At 38.4% G+C, this 18012-nt stretch overlaps 1 protein-coding gene across 3 annotated transcripts in view; it reads left to right on the plus strand.

Moving 5' to 3' along the window:
- LOC105218644 (uncharacterized) overlaps positions 1–18012 on the plus strand; it is a 246005-nt gene that overhangs the window by 193794 nt on the left and 34199 nt on the right. For all 3 annotated transcript variants that reach the window (XM_054225843.1, XM_054225841.1, XM_054225842.1), the window contains exon 4: positions 16872–16971. In XM_054225843.1, coding sequence (XP_054081818.1) covers positions 16872–16971 — 100 coding nt within the window. The remainder of the gene's footprint in view (positions 1–16871; positions 16972–18012) is intronic.

Raw genomic sequence — 18012 nt, forward strand, 5'->3', positions numbered from 1 at the left:
GAAAGGTTTTGCGCAAGATTTATGGTCCTCTAAACATTGGCAACGGCGAATAACGCAGACGATGGAACGATGAGCTGTACGATTTATACGACGACATTGACATAGTTCAGCGAATAAAAAGACAGCGGCTACGCTGGCTAGGTCATGTTGTACGGATGGAAGAAAACACTCCAGCTCTGAAAGTATTCGATGCAGTACCCGCTGGAGGAAGCCGCGGAAGAGGACGACCTCCACTCCGGTGGAAAGACCAAGTGCAAAGTGACCTGGCTTCACTTGGTGTTTCCAGATGGCGCCAAAAAGCAAAAAGGAGGAGTGAGTGGCGCGCTCTGGTGGATTCGGCTATAATCGCTTAAAGCGGTTCCTACGCCAAATATATATATATATTATATCTTACACACCCCTCTAATTCTTATAAATTTCGATGGTTTTACACGAAATAAGCACTTCTTTCTTTGATTCAATTTTTTGTTTGGTGGTTTTGGGTGGAATTTATTTGAAAAATTAGTTATTATCACAGTTAGACTAACTTCATTGTGCTTTACTCATTAACCACTGCAGAAGTAGCAGATAGTACAGAGTGTCGCATATAAAATACTTATCCTTCATTTAATCATCATTTGAGCAGATGCCACCCGTCAGATTACACATTTACAGCATAAGCATTTGTGAAACTTCTAAACCAATTAAAAGTTGCTCTATTTCCATATTGAACACCGACATTTCCGCTAGGAATGTTTTTGCATAAATTTGTCTTTGTATTAGTGTGATGTGTAAAACGCTTGCAAATGGAAAATGCCAGTTAGTGGTAGCGACATTATGTCATTCGTTTCACACACGAAGCGTGCTTGCAATTTAATTCCACTTATTACAAAACAAATGGCTTTTACTCACACCCATATACACATACACACAAAGCAAGCTCGCATATTGCAAACAGCTGTGCAGCTGAAAAAAAATGTGCAGCACGCGCACAGTTAGGTGTTTTTTTTTTTTTTTTTTTTGTCTCGGAGGGGGAATCTTTCATAGATACTGTCAAAAGCAGACAGCATGCACGATTCATACTGCGCGCTAAGGTACACCTCTTTCGGGACCACGCCTACAAAGTATTTTACTATGCTAGACTTGCGTAGCAGTACACCTACGTACTAAACCCTTAACTCCGACTGCAGTTCACTGGACCTACGGGACTGCCGCTAGGCATTGCTTCGCAGGACCAGACTCAGCCAAAATTGGCTCTTCGTCAGCGATTTTTTAATCTACTCCTCGCTAGCTCTTCTTTTTTCGCTACTGCGTTGCATTTCGTTTCTCCTTAGTTCCTGGAGGGCAATTGCGGACCATGTTTTTACTTTATTCCACACGATTTTACATTGTATCATGTGGTGCACAATATTTTCTGGAGTTACGCGCTCTTTTATAAGAGTCTCTATTTCCGCTCTCTCTACTTCATACTTTGGACAAGTAAAGAAAATATGCTGAACACTTTCTCTCCCGTCACCGCAGAAGGAACAATCGGTTCCGTCATCGTGGCCGTATTTGAAGAGGTATTCTCTGAAACAACCGTGTCCGGTTAGAAATTGCGTCAGGTAAAAATCCGTCTCACCGTGTTTTCTTTCCACCCAAGTTTTCACGTTTCCGATTAACTTGTACGTCCATCTCCCTTTTTCCGTCATGTCCCAGCGGCTCTGCCATTCATTTATACTTTTCAGCCTTTCTTCGTTACGCTCTTCTGTTGTTAACCGTCTTCCAATGTCTCTGGATTTGTCGTAAGCTCTTTTAATTTCCATTGCCATTATATCGGGCGGTATAATGCCCGCTATGACTCCGGATGCTTCATGCGATACGGTGCGGAATGCCCTAATCACCCTGATTGCAGTTAGCCTAGTAATGGATCTTGCTTTCTTATCATATGTTTTAATCTGCATTGCTGGTCCCCAAATGGGCGCCGCATACAATAGCACAGACTGACTTACTTTAGCCAGGAGTGCTCGCTTGTTCTGGCTTGGTCCGCCGATATTGGCCATAGATATGGCCGCTGTTACTCGCGTCGCTTTTTCGCATGCTTTTTCGATGTGCGTCTTGTAGCTCAGACGTGTGTCTATTACAACGCCGAGATACTTCAGTGACCTTATACCCGTCGATATTAAGGGTTATATTTTCTACTTTTTTCCTACTTGTTATTAGAACTGCTTCAGTTTTCTGTCCTGCTAATTGGAGCTTATTTGCCGTGAGCCAGTTTTTTATCTTTAAAGCAGCGTCTTCACATAATCTTTGTATTTGACTCAGCTCCTTTCCTACGACGGTTACTGCAATATCGTCCGCGTATCCTATAATTTGGACTCCCGTTGGTAGTGGAAGTCTCAACACTCCGTCATAGAGTACGTTCCACAACAAGGGACCTAAAACCGAGCCCTGCGGTACCCCACCCGTCACCCTGTACTCTTTGGGTCCCTCGTCAGTGTCATAGAATAACAGTCTGTTCGACAAGTATTTAGAGACCACTCGTAGCAAATAGCACGGCGTTCTTTTGTGTTCGAGGGCGCTCATTATATGTGGCCAGTAAGCAGAGTTAAACGCGTTTTTAACGTCAAACGTTACTACCGCACAGTATTCTTTTGTACCGTACATCCATCTCTTTCCTGCTATAGCGCTACTCGCTACGTTGGTCACTTTTTTAATCGCATCGATGGTTGACATGTGCTTACGGAAACCATATTGGTTTTTGGAGAGTCCTGTGTGTTCCAAGTGATTCTCTAGTCTTACATAGATAATTCTTTCAAAAATCTTGCCAAGTGTATCCAGCATGCAGAGAGGTCGGTACGAACTTGGTTCACCAGCCGGTTTATTTGGCTTCTGCAGAAGAACTAATCGCTGTCTCTTCCATATTTTCGGAAAGACGCCTTCTTGTAAACAGCGTGTAAAGAGCTCTGAAAAGGTGCTCACTTTGTGTTTAATAGCAATTTTCAGTGCCTTATTGGGAATTCCATCTAGACCTGGTGTTTTGGTATTTCCAAACCTTTCTGCAGCTTGCGTCACTTCCTCATCAGTGACCACTGGGGTATTTAAGACCGCAGCCGTGTATGCTAGTAGTGGTCGTTCGTTCGTTTGAGTGGGGAAAAGGGTCTCCACAACATTTTTCAATAACGCGGGACAAGTAGGTGCTTGCCCTTTATTACCTTTGATTTTTGTCATTACCACTTTGTAAGCATCGCCCCACGGGTTTTTGTCAGCGTTCTCGCAGAGCTCTCTGAAGCAGGAGAGTTTGCTCTTTTTAATTGCTTTCTTGAGGGCGAGTCGTTTCTTTTTGAAACAATCGTGCAGGTTGGTGTATTCTGGTGATCTCCGCCTCCTCTGACAATTTCGCCTGGCTTTGTTGCATTCGCTTCTTAGGATGTCGATTTCCCCATTCCATAGCGGCGTCGCATGCTTTCCTGATATGTTTCACCAGTATCCTTGCTTGTCGTTCTGTATCTTCTATTTACGATTGGAAGATTGTCATCCAACAAAAGTCGAAAAAGATCTTCGTCGAGAGTTGCTACTTTCCATCCCATATTCTGCAATTTCCTGAATTGCGTATGTTCTTTACTCTTGGTGTTTCCGATCACCATAGTAATAGCCATGTGGTCACTATGCGTATACAAATCAGATACTTTCCAGTATGTTGATCGCACCAATGGGCTGCTGGCAAACGTGATGTCTAACACAGAACATCGACCATTCTTTTCAAAGGTGTTTCTGTTTCCCGTATTTAGGAGCACCACCTCAAGCACTGAGAAGGCCTTAAGCAAAGCATCCCCTCGTTTGTTGGTACTTATACTGCCCCATTCTACTACCCATGCGTTAAAATCGCCAGCTATTATGTTCTTCGTGGTTGTCAGGACTTCGCGTACTAGACCGTCCAGTATCTTCTCAAAATCGCTTTGCGGAACACTCGGTGGTATATAACAACTATAAAAGTTGATTCCACGGATTTTGGCTCGTGTGTAATAGGCCCTTCCCAACAGTGGTTTGTCTTGAAGAACACTGCCTCCACAGGACCATATGGCGGCTTTGTTCGTTGTGTCAGTGACCCAGTTTGCGCTGTCTAGATTTTTGTACTGTTCACTCAGTATCGCTACGTCCACTTTCTCCTCATAAACCGTCTGCTTAAGCAATTCTTGCGCAGCTTCGCAATGATTCAAGTTCAGCTGTATGATCTTCATTTCGTGTACTTTCTATATGCTTCTTGGTATAAGGGGCATTTCTTACTACCTATTTGGTGGTTTGAGTTTTCCCTTCCCTTGTTTTTGCATACACTACAAGAAGGGGTTTTGACGCAGGCCGATGCGAAGTGTCCCTGTACGCCACATCTTAGACAGCACCGGCTCCTATCGTCCGGATTGCTACATACTCCTGCCAGGTGTCCATACTCCAAGCATCTAAAGCACCTTTTTAAATTCGGTTTCTCTCTTATCCTACATACTACCCAGCCTATCCTGATTTTGTGCATATCTAGCAATATTCGTGCTTCCAACGCGGGGAGGCTTACCACCGCTATTTGTGAGCCGGCATACGCTGCCCGCAGACTTTTGATTGCGCTCACGTCAAAACTACTCAATTTTTCCACTTGATTCCGTATAGCTTCCGAGATATCATTTTTGGTGGTAATTTCATCTAGGTCCCGAATTTCTACTGCGATTTCGTGAGTAAGCGCTTTAATTTGTGCCTGATCTCCAAGCAGTTTACTTATCTCACTTTTAAATTCGGTCGTACTTTGCATTTGCGTTTCTTTCAATTCCAGTAGTATTTCTCCTTTGGCCGTCTTCCTAATGCGTGATACATTTTCCCCTAGTTTCTGCAGTTTTTCCTCGTTTCTGACTGTCATTAGGATGTCCCTGTATGACATATCTCCGGAGCGCGCTATGACTATAGCATCAGGCCGTGTTGGTGGCTTACGCGTGATCTTCTTTGTGTTTTGTGGTTTGCGCTTCACGTTTACCCAGCCTTCTTCCGTTTCCGTCCGTACTCTGGACTTATCAACGATATTTTCTGCTGTATGCTTGATAGCTTCATCTTTTAAGACCTCTTCATGTGACGTTTTGTTTTTTTTTGGCGGTGTTCTACGCTTCTGTTGATTTTCGTCCCTGGGCCTCTTTGGTGTTGTTTCCGTAGTTGCGGATTCGAGGAGTACATTCCGTCTAATTTCCTTCTTTCCTGTGTGTTCTAAAGCTTTGGCATACAACTTTGATATAGAGCTGAGGATGTCTCTCATATTATTGTTAATTGACCGCTGCGGAGGACGCATCGTTTCTGTCAGCTTCTTTATAGCATTACCTAGCTGCAACATGTAGTTGTCATGTGCCATTTTGGGTTGAGGTGTGCTATCTTCTAATACTGGTGGTGACGACTTTGCACGTGTCGGCTTATTTACCATAAGCATCTGTGTTGGCGATCGCGCTATTCTTGATGCTCGCTTGAAAGGATCTATTTCCGTACTTGGGGCTCTCACCGTCGGGTCTATCTCTGCAACAAAGTTTTCAACGCCACTATTCATTGTAGCCGTAATTTCATTTGTGTTGTTATTATTGGTTGCGTTAATTATATTGGTTCTCGTTTTATTTTCCATTGGCTTCTGTTTTACAGCGCATCGTGTGTAGGGGGGTGGGCCGAAATAAGCAGGTACGGGTATACCCTCGGGGACAATGCCCCTACCCCAGTTCCCTGAGGCCTGCCCTTCGCTTTGCCGGTCCCGGAAAACACGGACGGACCGGCGCTCACCCGGGGCAACGTTGGCTACTACTCCTACGCCCAATACACACTTCCTGACCAAGGACCGAAGTGGCTGCTTACTGGTAAACGGCACAGCTGATACCTCGGCAGAGCCAAGCTCACATCACCCTATCCATTTCCCCAACGGAGAAGTCGCTAGTGAAAACTTCAAGGGACTCCCAGTATGCTGCGTCGTGTACCGGTCAAGAAAAATTGTAATCAGCCGCACCTAACATGGTGTACAGACGCTGACCAGGAAGCCGCCCATTATGGGTCCGTCGCGCCTGGGTTTTCTATGTTTTACAACATGTCTTCGCATGTTGTAGAGGACACATAATTCAAAGAGGCGGTGCCGGTTCGCCACTGTCACAGGAGTTTCAACGGTCATGCTGGCTTTTTAACCGCAACTTCCACTCCCGCCGCTTTTCGTCGGGGGTTGCTTATTCGTCTAGACTTATTTCGCAACTAACCTGCTACTACAGGCCGTCCGGCTATCCGCGACCTGCCGACCCCCCCGGTCGCTTAAAGCTCAGCTAGGGTGACCATTTCCACTGGGGAATAGTAGTCCCTCCGGGCACAGTTAGGTGTTGAGGCCATTTAAATGCAAAATGTATACAATAACAAATCATCAACGCTTACTATGACAGATATAAATAGTGTAATGATGTAACCAACTTAAAGGGACTACATAATAAGCATAGTTCTAGGCGCACTGACATATGCATGTTAAAACAGCTCGTTTGCTGATTAAAAACAGATAAATCGCATAGAAAGGAAGTAGTTATTAGGAAGCAAATATTATGATTGCCAATTTTAGAAATCATAATATGAGAATTCAGAAACTCTGCCATCACTTCTGCCACCCTAGAAATCGCTGATTGAAATCGCACAAATTCTGTCACACAAATTTAAATTTTTTGTTCGCAAATTTGTAGTACGCCCTCAACGATATTTCAATTTGCAAACTGCAAACAAATTTGTCAATTGTTGGTGTGGCGCCCAATTCTAGTTAAATGGCTGTGGCCATTCGCAAGTACAGCAAAAAAATTTAAAAAAACATTGCGACAAATAATGTGAAAATCGAAAGAGTGAGAGGAAAAATTGCACATTCGATTGTTTGCTTAAATAGATATATATTTGAATGGGTGTTGAAGCAAAGCACTGCAATAATAGTATGCCATTGATATAGTTTTAGTTATTATACTGAAATTAAACCGAATGAATATTATATTAGTCAAGGTGTATCTGTGTTTTGTAAATATTTAGTAATTACACAGGTTGTATACTAGAATTCCAGTATATATATACCAATTCTGATTTTCAATTGATGTCACGTATTCGCCATGTATGCCGAAATCGTTATGACTCGTGCGCAATTGCTCAGAGAGCGATTTTGCATGCAGATAGCTACGCATTTATTTGTTGTGTTAAATATTTAATGTCATATTTACTTTCGCTGCGTATGGGTAGATCGCAGCCAATGTTGAACCCTTAAAATCGTTGTAACAGCACTCATTCTAAAAGCACTTTTAAATTTTAAAGATACTTAAATTCCCGAAGTTTCTTAATCCTTAAAGTTATATATATGAATATTTTTTAATGTAAAATTCTAAACTAAATCTTAAAGGCTACTTTCAGCTCCCACATTACGATCCCTTATGTTTCTTCATTTTCTTATGCACATTAAATTTATGACAAACATACTTATGGGATAAAAATTCATTCAAGAATCTGCAGCGAATTGAACAGTCGCACTTTTGCCATTTTCAAAGGGTTTTCCAGCCAAAAGCTTTGTAAAAATAAACATTAACATTATCACACTGTTAACGAGTGGGAAAAGCAACGGCACTTGCAAGTGTACAAACATACTCAAATGTACTCACACATAGTGTCCGACCGATACCAAAATTTTGGCCGATGCCGATGCCGATTAATCGGACAGTTGGCAAAGAATCGGCCGATGCCGAATCTTTCATCAACAACATTATTTAGTAAATTAGTATAGTAACAAAATAAAAACAAAGACAAATAACATCACAATTCATATGTAAATATGAAGTTGTTTAGTGATTTAATTAATATTCAAAACGAAATAAATTATTATTAAAAGATATATGTTGATAGAACAAATAAGTTATTCGTGTTTTCTCAAAGCGAATCTGCAATCAGCAATATAGCTTTTTTCCTATAAGGGGGTATACCGGTGTGACATTTTTAAAAAATCGATTTTTTATTTTTTGCTTATTCGAAAGTTTATAATTTCAAAAATATCCTGTGAAAGGTAAGGTCGTATCTTGAATACCGAAATCATGTCAGCAGTTGGGGAACTTTTTGTTTTGGCACCTCCCAAGACAACCCATAACTTCTTTATTTTTCAAAATTTTTGTAAAATAAAAATCTTAAAATATAGTTGAAAGTACACCTTATTATGTCCAAAAAACTTCGAAACATTCGACCGAGTACTTTCTTTAAAAAAATTCACTAAAATCGCCTAATTTTTCATGGATTACACTGGGTTGCCCCTTAAGGACAAATATGAGCATTAAGATCAATATTCGAAAATACTGACTTTGGTCATTTATATCTCACATTGTGAAAGGAGGCAAATAGTGACAGTGACTCAATAGGAACTTCGGAAGCTTGTTTGGGAGGTTCTTTTCCATGCACCTTATTATAGTCCAGGCCAGCACCAAGTGATTATTACGTGACCCTGTCTATGGCAAACTTTTAAAAATAAATTAACCTAGTTACGAATGCTTCTATAATAGTGACTTTATGACATTATCTTCAAAATCTCAACAACTTTAAACAAAACTGTACATATTTGACATAAATCGAATGTTTCTAGCAGTGCTAAATAAAACCTTTCATTAATGCAAAATTGTTGAATTTCTTTATACTAGACTTAAATTATCACCATGATGAATTGTTAGTTTAGTTAAATGTGATTCACCGTATATTATATGGTAAACAGAAGAACTCAAATTTTATGCTCTAAAGAAATCAAAAAAGAAAAAAATGTATTTTAGTATAATCCGAAAGAAGTAGAAAGAATCGGCTAAGAATCGGCCAAATATGGCCGATGCCGATACCGATGCCGATGCTTAATTTTGTGGCCGATACTGGCCGATGCCGATACCAAGGCCGATTAATCGGTCGGTCTCTACTCACACATATAAATGCGGGCACATTTTAATGTGCAATGCATGCATGTGGCAGATAGCAACCTATATATATACGTATATATATTCAAGCGTGTGAAACTGACTGAGTAAAGCCGCTGCAGCAAAGAGTATGTATAAGTAAGAATCCTGCTGAGTTACCAGCATCACCGCTTTTGTTTACTTTCTTTCAATAGCCCATCTCGATTCGTCTTCAATACTTTTTGTTGTTGTTGCTGCACATTGGAAATCGTTTACAATAGCAGCTACGATGTATAAATGCGGTATCAATAACAAGCCAGCCATGCCCAGTACTATGCTTTGGTTATTTTATATGATTTATTGTAGTTAAAAGCATGTACGGATATACATACATATATTTGAGGGGTAAATGTTTTTACACTCGCAGAAAAAATGTAGTATCTCATTCCACAAGCAAACCTTTCAAGGCTCAACGTAAATAGCGAAAGTTGGATGATGAGAAGTATAATGGCATGAGCTCAAATGTTCGTGTTAGTTAGTCGCGATTTATTATTTAGGATTTGGTGGACAAGGCACAAGCTTTTATATATTCATATTTGCTGTAAATGCTTTAAGGCAGTAGTCTGCTTTACAGGCTTCAAAAAATCGATTTTTTTGTTTTGTTTTAAATCTTCTCCAAAACTATCCAAGAATATATCTTTAAAATTCCAGTGGCCAATTCGACATATTTACGAAGCTAGAGCAGTTTTAGTGGCCGAGCGTCGAGCAGGTGCGAATGCTCAGGCAGACTTTAAAGCGCGTTTTCTCGAGTTTCCATTTTCACAAGTGTTAGAAAACGGTGCCGGCGATTGCAAATAGAATATATGTCCGATTGAAAAAAACCAAAGTGATCTAGATTCAGTATTAAATAATCTTCTATTTGAACTAAAAAAGTTGGAGTATTATTTAAACTACTTGTTTTGCAACTTAAAGTCAAAATTTTTCTTAAAAAAGTAAATTTTTTTCAAACTTCGAAAAAATTTGCAATTTTATAACTTCTTCGGTATTTTTTTAGTTCATAAAGAAAAGAAACTTATAAAAATTAAAAAAAAAATTTGGTTCGACTTTTTCAGATGCATCGTACGACATCCATCTCCGGCACCGATTTACAAGTGCAGACTCCAGGCGCTCCAGAAAAATACTTACAACTTTGAAAAAATTTCAATATTTTTTAATAATAAATATTGTTTCTTAAGTCTTAAATATAGTACACTTCTTCTTCTTGACTGGCGTAGACACCGCTTGCGCTGACTGTTTGTTTGACGACAGGAAATATTTCGTCTTGTCCTCGTTCACCACCAGACCCATACGCTTCGCTTCCTTATCCAGTTTGGAAAAAGCAGAACTAACGGCGCGGGTGTTGTTTCCAATGATATCGATATCATCGGCGTCCTTCCCGATCCTGACGGAGCTTTTGGTGTTGCTCAACGTCAGCTTACACAGCCGTATTAGTTTTGCGGGGATACCAAATTCAGACATCGCGGCATAAAAGCAGCTCCTTTTCGTGCTGTCGAAAGCAGCATTAAAGTCGACAAAGAGATGGTGTGTGTCGATCCTATTTTCACTGGTCTTCTCCAAAATTTGGCGCATGGTGAATATATCGAAGATTTTTACTCTCCGATAAATATTTTTTTTTTTTATAAACAATTTAAGGCCGAAATTTCGGTGAAGACTCGATTTTTTTTTTTTTGAGAAACCTCCATTTTGTCAAAAAATTTTATTTTGCTTATTCCTTCGATTAATTACTAGATTTAACATTATTTTAACGAATTCTGTTTGGTTTTTTAATTTCATATGATCCAGTTCCGAGATATAGTGGTCACCGCAAAACATTTTTTTTGAGAGGAGCTCTTTTAGATCAGCTGTAGCTCTTTTTCAAATAAATATTTTTACTAGTACTAAGTCTTAAAATACAGTTAAAAGATACCATAATATGTGTATAAATTTTTGGATCAATAAATTAAAAAGTTTTCTCAGAAAAAATTTTGAAAAATTCACTTTTTTTCGGCCGTCTAACGGTATATAACTCCTTAAAATTCCGTTTACCGCAATAATTTCCTTCCCTTTAAAAAATAAATTCCAAAAAAAAACGATTTTTTTCGGCTTCTAAAGCAGACTACTGCCTTAAAGTGAACGTTTTATGTTGCAATTTTATAGAAGAGCCAACTGTCGCTATAGATACGTTATCTTTAGAAACCCGTTACAAGTAAGGCTCAGTCTAGGTATACAGTGCAGTGCAAACTATTCAGTGTAGTACTCGAATAGTTACAAAAAATGTCAAAAACCTTCAATCTAAGATATGATTGAGAAGGATTGCCACCTCAAATAAAATAAATAAGAACATAACATTTAGTTGATAAACAATTTTGATTGAGATATTTTTGAGAAAGGAAGCAGTACATGTAAAATATAATATAAAACAAGTAAGGAAGGGCTAAGTTCGGGTGTAACCGAACATTTTATACTCTCGCAATTTATTTATTTAACTTTATTTATATTATATAATACACAATTTGACGCACATATGCGTGATATATGTATATTGTATAAAGTCCATTGAAAATTGGAAACCCTAATATTAGGTTAGAAGCACCGAGGTCCTCATGTTCGATATATGGGGCCTTGAAAACCTATGGTCCGATTTCGGCGATTTTTAGAATGGGGCTGCCACACTATAAAGGTAGTATTTGTGCAAAGTTCTGCATTGATATCTTCACTAGTGCTTACTTTATACATACATTGTAAAGTTAACGATTCAGATTGTCTTCAAAGTTCTGGTATCAGGAAGTAGGCGTGGTTGTGAAGCGATGTGGCCTATTTTCACAACATATCATTGGGATGTAAGAAAACTATTACAAACCAAGTTTCATTGAAATCGGTCGAGTAGTTCCTGAGATATGGTTTTTGACCCATAAGTGGGCGATGCCACGCCCATTTTCCATTTTGTAAAAAAATCTGAGTGCAGCTTTTATCTGCCATTTCTTATGTGATATTTAGTGTTTCTGGCGTTTTTCGTTACTGAGTTAATTCACTTTTAGTAATTTTCAACATAACCTTTGTATGGGAGGTGGGCGTGGTTATTATCCGATTTCAACTATTTTCATGGTGTGTGGTCAGGTACGTAAGAGAATCGACTGCAGAAAGTTTGGTTTATATAGCTTTATTGGTTTGCGTGATATATACAAATAACCAATTTGCGGGCGGGGCCAATCCCACTTTCCCAAAAAAATGACATCCAAATATGCCCCTTCCTAATGCGATCCTTTGTTCCAAATTTTACTTGTATAACTTTATTTATGGCTTAGTTATGACACTTTATGTGTTTTCGGTTTTCACCATTTTGTGGGCGTGGCAGTTGTCCGATATTGCCCATTTTCGAAAGCAACCCTCTCAACCCAAGGAACGTGTGTTCCAAGTTTCATCAAGATATCTCAATTTTTACTCAAGTTATCCGTTGCACAGGCAGACATTCGGATTTTGACTCGTCTCGCCACCCTGATCATTTTGATATATATAACCCTATATCTACTTCGTTTAGTTTTATGACTTGCAAACAACCGTTATGTGAACAAAACTATAATACTCTCTTAGCAACTTTTGTTGCGAGAGTATAAATAGTAAAATATTGATTGAGTAATTTATATTATTATTACATTGCTTTGCATCAAAATCCGCATCAATTCATCCAACAAAACGATTGACAGCTTTTAATATGCATAATCGACCCTTAGATAAGGGAGTGCTCAAGCAATAAAGCCCAAAAAAATAATAAAATTTACTGTCTACAGTTTTAGTTGTAAATAGCGACTGCTTTAATTCAGCTGCATTGCTTCAGCGCTGTCATAAATCCGCATGTTGTCCACTTTGTACTGATCCCGAATCAGAAGTGTCATTTCAAATCTTCTAATTTAATTTGTAGTGTAAAAATTATTTAAATAACCCAACAAAATTCCGGCAAAACTTTTATAATTTACAACCTTGCATAACAGAGAGACAGACAAACAACTGCAAGACAACTGTCACTCATACGCACCGACAAACACATACCAGACGAACAATAAACAAAAAAAAAAACATAATAAAGACGATTAAAAATTGTAAATCTGCAAATAAACTTTTTACACGTGCATGCAGCCTGACAATAAAAAAACTTAATAAAAAGAAAGATATCCTACTGTAAAAGCACAAACGAAGTAAACAACGTATTATTAAAACGAAGACAGAAGACTTATCGAAATAAACAACGTTTAGTAAATGCAATGTATTGCCATATATTCAGATGTGTGTGTATATGTGTATGCACAACACTTTAATCTGCTGTCAAATGCTCAACGTTTTTATTCAGTTATCCCGTAAATTATAATCAACAGTGGCAAACCTTTCAAGTTCAACTCCAAAAGCCATTCAAATATATCTACACACATTTTTATTTGGTATAAGAAACTGTAGGTGTGCGTAGAAAATTCAATTTGCGCACCTTCGTCAAAAGGCACAATAAGCAACAGAATTCCAAATTTTAGTTGCTCAAAAAAGTTTCAGAAATATACAGATGAATGAATACACACACAAAGACAAAACATAAATTGGCTGAAGAAAATGGCAACGAACACTTCTTCTACTCTGCTTTTATTTTTCTCCTCTCTTACGCTATTCGCACCTTTTTCAGACATTTCTAGTGCTATTTCAGTTTTCACATTTATATTTTCTATATACTCGCTTACGAATGTCTGTTATTACTGACGCGTGTCTCAGTATACGCAAAGGTTAAAAGTGCGCTTCAGCGGTTCAACACTACACTCGATGTCAGCAAAATAGATTTATTTTTGTGCCGAGCTTGCATATTTTGTCTCTGCCACATTTTCGCTTGCTGTGGATTTTCAACGAGCATGAATTGTACCATTCTGTTGAATATTTTCGAAAAAATAGACTTCAATTTCAAAAATTTAAATTGTTTTCTAAATGCCGTATATAAAAATATTTATTGTAGGATTATTTAACGCTAACAACAAAATGCTTAGCTTCTTCTCTAAAATGTCTTATTATTTAACAGAATAAAATCTGATTATAGCCAAAAGACATGTAGGGAGGAAAATCAGCTTCCAGAATGTATTAGGTTGCAAATATCTTTCCGCTGTTGAGTGTTACCGTGATCTGATTTAGTTCAAATATGCGCCGTTTCGTTCGATAATCTGTTTCCATCTGGACGGCAACTTCATAGTACGCCCCTCCTTATTTGCGAACTTTGCACAAGCCTCCTTTGAGTTCAACTTTACACCACCAAGGGCGTTCGCTATTGACAGGAACAGATAGTAATCACTTGGCGCTATGTCCGGGATATATGGTGGATGCGATAAAACCTCCCATCCGAGCTACACAAAAAACATTCCTGGCCATCAATTCACCGAATTCAGCGTCCTCCGACTACGACCGTGTTCGCTTGATATTGTCGTAGGTTATCTATTTTTCGTCTCCAGTCACCAGCATATCGCAGGCGTTAAATCGGTCCAGAAGGTTTTTTTGCGTCAAACCATGCGGCACCCAAACATCAAGTTTTTGTGTGTATCCTTCTGCCTTCTTCAGATGGTTTCAAATGGTTAGGTGACTCCCATCTCCTGGGCGATGTCACGAGATGCCAAATGCCGGCTGGCTTATCCTTGGTGTCGTCTTCACCCGCTCTGAATCGTCGAAACCATTCCCCCGCAGTTCGAAGTGATAGAGTACCTTTCCCCAAAACACCTTTTATATCACGGAAAGTTTCTCTAGCGGATTTGCCTTTTACGAAGAAAAAATTTAAAATAGCGAAATAGTGAACCTTATTTTTACACGTATATAACGTATTGAACGCAATATTCAAATCATGCATAACGTCGTTGTGTAGGTTATGCCAAGATCTTTCACAGATGTATAGTATTGTCAGATACGAGCTCTGTAGCGCTTTATACATAGCTGCGAAATTTAAAAGACAAAGGAATATATTTGCCAACCTAATATTATATTAAATTAAATATTAAAGATTTATAATAATGCCATATATAAGTACTCATTTATGTCTGTTCCTAACTCCAATCTGAAAGAATCAAATTTTATAAGTCATCACTCATATAAATACTCGTACCTTTGTAAGCTTATAATCTACCAACAACACATATCTGTATGTCCTATTTTAACTTCAAATGGCACATTTCCATAATATAGCAATCTCATTCAACCCAATGAAGCAACAATCAGCTTTGCCCCTTTTTGTCACAATACAGAAAAAAGGTTTCAAATTGAGTGATTCCGACCTCCCTCATGTTGGCTGAAGAGGACTAATATGATGGCCGTAACACTGTTGCTTTCATCACACTGCATTCATGTTGATAAGTTAATAATGGATATTGTTGAGTTTTCATCATCGCTTCATTGTGCAAGTGAAGGACTGTCTGACAGTCGCTGATGTTTTGATGACCTCCGACTCGTATTGTAGGCAATCTTGCATACATACTATACTTTTGGCAAACAATGGAAATTATTTTCTTTTGGATAAGATTGAAAACGAGTAAGCTCAGGCAAAATAGCTTTTGACACAGGAGTACAATCAATTGTCCCAAATTAATTAAACATTTTGCAGATTTAGAAATTTTTCCTCATATGTAAAGTAACGTGATGAAAGCAAGGTGGACAGAATGATCGGAAGGAGATGGTAAAGAAAATAGCTGTAAACAAAATTGATTTTCAGTTTGGGTATCTGCGAAATATTATTGACAGGTTTGAATATAAATTATAATAAATATAATTACTTATACTTATACTATACTCATACTCATACTCATATTTGACTTATACTTTTCTTTATACTAATATTTATATTTCTAGTTCAATTTAAATGTATACTTATACTTATGCTTACATTTATATATATATAATATATATGGGGATGGTGGGTACGACGACATTGACATAGTTCAGCGAATAAAAAGACAGCGGCTACGCTAGCTAGGTCATGTTGTTCGAATGAACGAAAATACTGCAGCTCTGAAAGTATTCGATGCAGTACCCGCTGGAGGAAGCCACGGAAGAGGACGACCTCCACTCCGGTGGAAAGACCAAGTGCAAAGTGACCTGGCTTCACTTGGTGTTTCCAGTTGGCGCCAAAAAGAAAAAAGGAGGAATGAGTGGCGCGCTCTGGTGGATTCGGCTATAATCGCTATATATATATATATATATATATATATATATATATATATATATATATATATATATTTGGCGTAGGAACCGCTTTAAGCTTTTTTAGCCGCTGTCTTTTTATTCGTTGGACTATGCCAATTTCGTCGTATAAATCGTTCCATCGTCTGCGGTATTCGCCATTGCTAATGTTTAGAGGACCATAAATCTTGCGCAAAACCTTTCTCTCGAAAACCCCAAGAGTTGTCTCATCGGATTTATACATATACTTATACTCACGGCATTTTATTAAGGCAATCAAAAATAAAATGCTCTTCACACTCAATTTACATACTAAAGCGGTTTCGAGAAACTACGCAGCCAATATTCTTATCAAATCAGAATATTTGACCGAAAATATTCAGTTGAAAATACAATTTACATATTTTAACAATCAATTGTCTATCTTATCCAATAAGTACAACTGGACGGATTTTCTTGAATTTCTTGCTGCATAAAAATCAATTGACTTCAGTAACAAAATAACAAAAAAAAATAAAAATACAGACAAAAAGAGAAGAAATAATTTGAATTGTGAATTTTCTATTTGTGTTTTGTATGTCTTTATTTTTGGCTTTGGCGACCAACTACAATCAATACAAAACATCTTAATGCCTCAAACCAATTATATGTTGCTTACTTGCTAACTAATTTACTTACACACACATATATCCGAAAATAATTATATATATATATACATATTGAAACGCAACTGTGACTCTGTGCTTTATCTACTTTCAGGAATCTAGCAATTTTCTACCCTCATTTGAAGCGATTTCCTATGCTGTGAAGAGCATTGCAACAAAACTTAATTGGACTCATGTTGACATTTATGTTGGCGGTAAGTCACTGTTATTTACATAACTAAATTACAAGAATTAGATTTCAGAAAACAATTGCATTTTGTTGAAGCAGCCAGATAATGTAGGAGTGCAAATGAACTGGTCGAAAAAACTAAACCCTTAATTATTTAGTGACTCTTTCTGCGAAATTTTATCGAAATTTAATCAAAATTTATTTATTTCACATTTTACTGAAATTAATAAAAACAAATAAGGAAGGGCTAAGTTCGGGTGTAATCGACCATTTTATGCTCTCGCAAATTATTTATTTAACTCATATTTCATATGCACTGTAGGTTTCTGGTGTAAGCATTTTGTTCGTTTTATTCATATTGTATAATCACAAAATGCTGCTACTGGATTTTATTTGAATTTGTATATACTCGTAATATAGTAATGCATGTGTAATACGAGAGCTGCTATATATATTTCTGGCCTAATAATGATAATAGGAATATTTATCAACGAAATCTAAAACCTAAAACCGGAAGTCGTGAGCTGCTTGAACCATGTGGAGAAGAATCGTTTCTGGCCACTCCCAAGTGAATGACAATCAAAAACTTTCCTCACTTGCGTGAACTTCTACACATGATCCCATCCTCCTCACATACATGTGATTGGCGTTGCAACCGTTTATCCGGTTATAGCCGAATCGACGATAGTGCGCCACCTCTCTCTCTCTCCTTCGCAGTTCGGCGCCAGTTGGAGATCCCAAGTTTAACCAGATCGCTCAACACCTGGTCCCTCCTTCCCCTTCCTCGGCTTCCTCCGGCGGGTACTGCATCGAACACTTTCAGGGCTGGAGTGTTTTCGTCCATTCGGACAACATGACCTAGCCAGCGTAGCCGCTGTCTTTTTATTCGCTGAACTATATCAATGTCGTCGTATAACTCGTACAGTTCATCGTTCCATCGTCTGCGGTATTCGCCGTTGCCAATGTTCTGAGGACCATAAATGCGCAAAATTTTCCTTTCGAAAACTCCTAGTGTCGTCTCATCTGATGTTGACATCGTCCAAGCTTCTGCACCGTAAAGCAGGAC

The sequence above is a fragment of the Zeugodacus cucurbitae genome, chromosome 2 (assembly GCF_028554725.1).
Source record: "Zeugodacus cucurbitae isolate PBARC_wt_2022May chromosome 2, idZeuCucr1.2, whole genome shotgun sequence".
NCBI classification, from domain to species: domain Eukaryota; kingdom Metazoa; phylum Arthropoda; class Insecta; order Diptera; family Tephritidae; genus Zeugodacus; species Zeugodacus cucurbitae.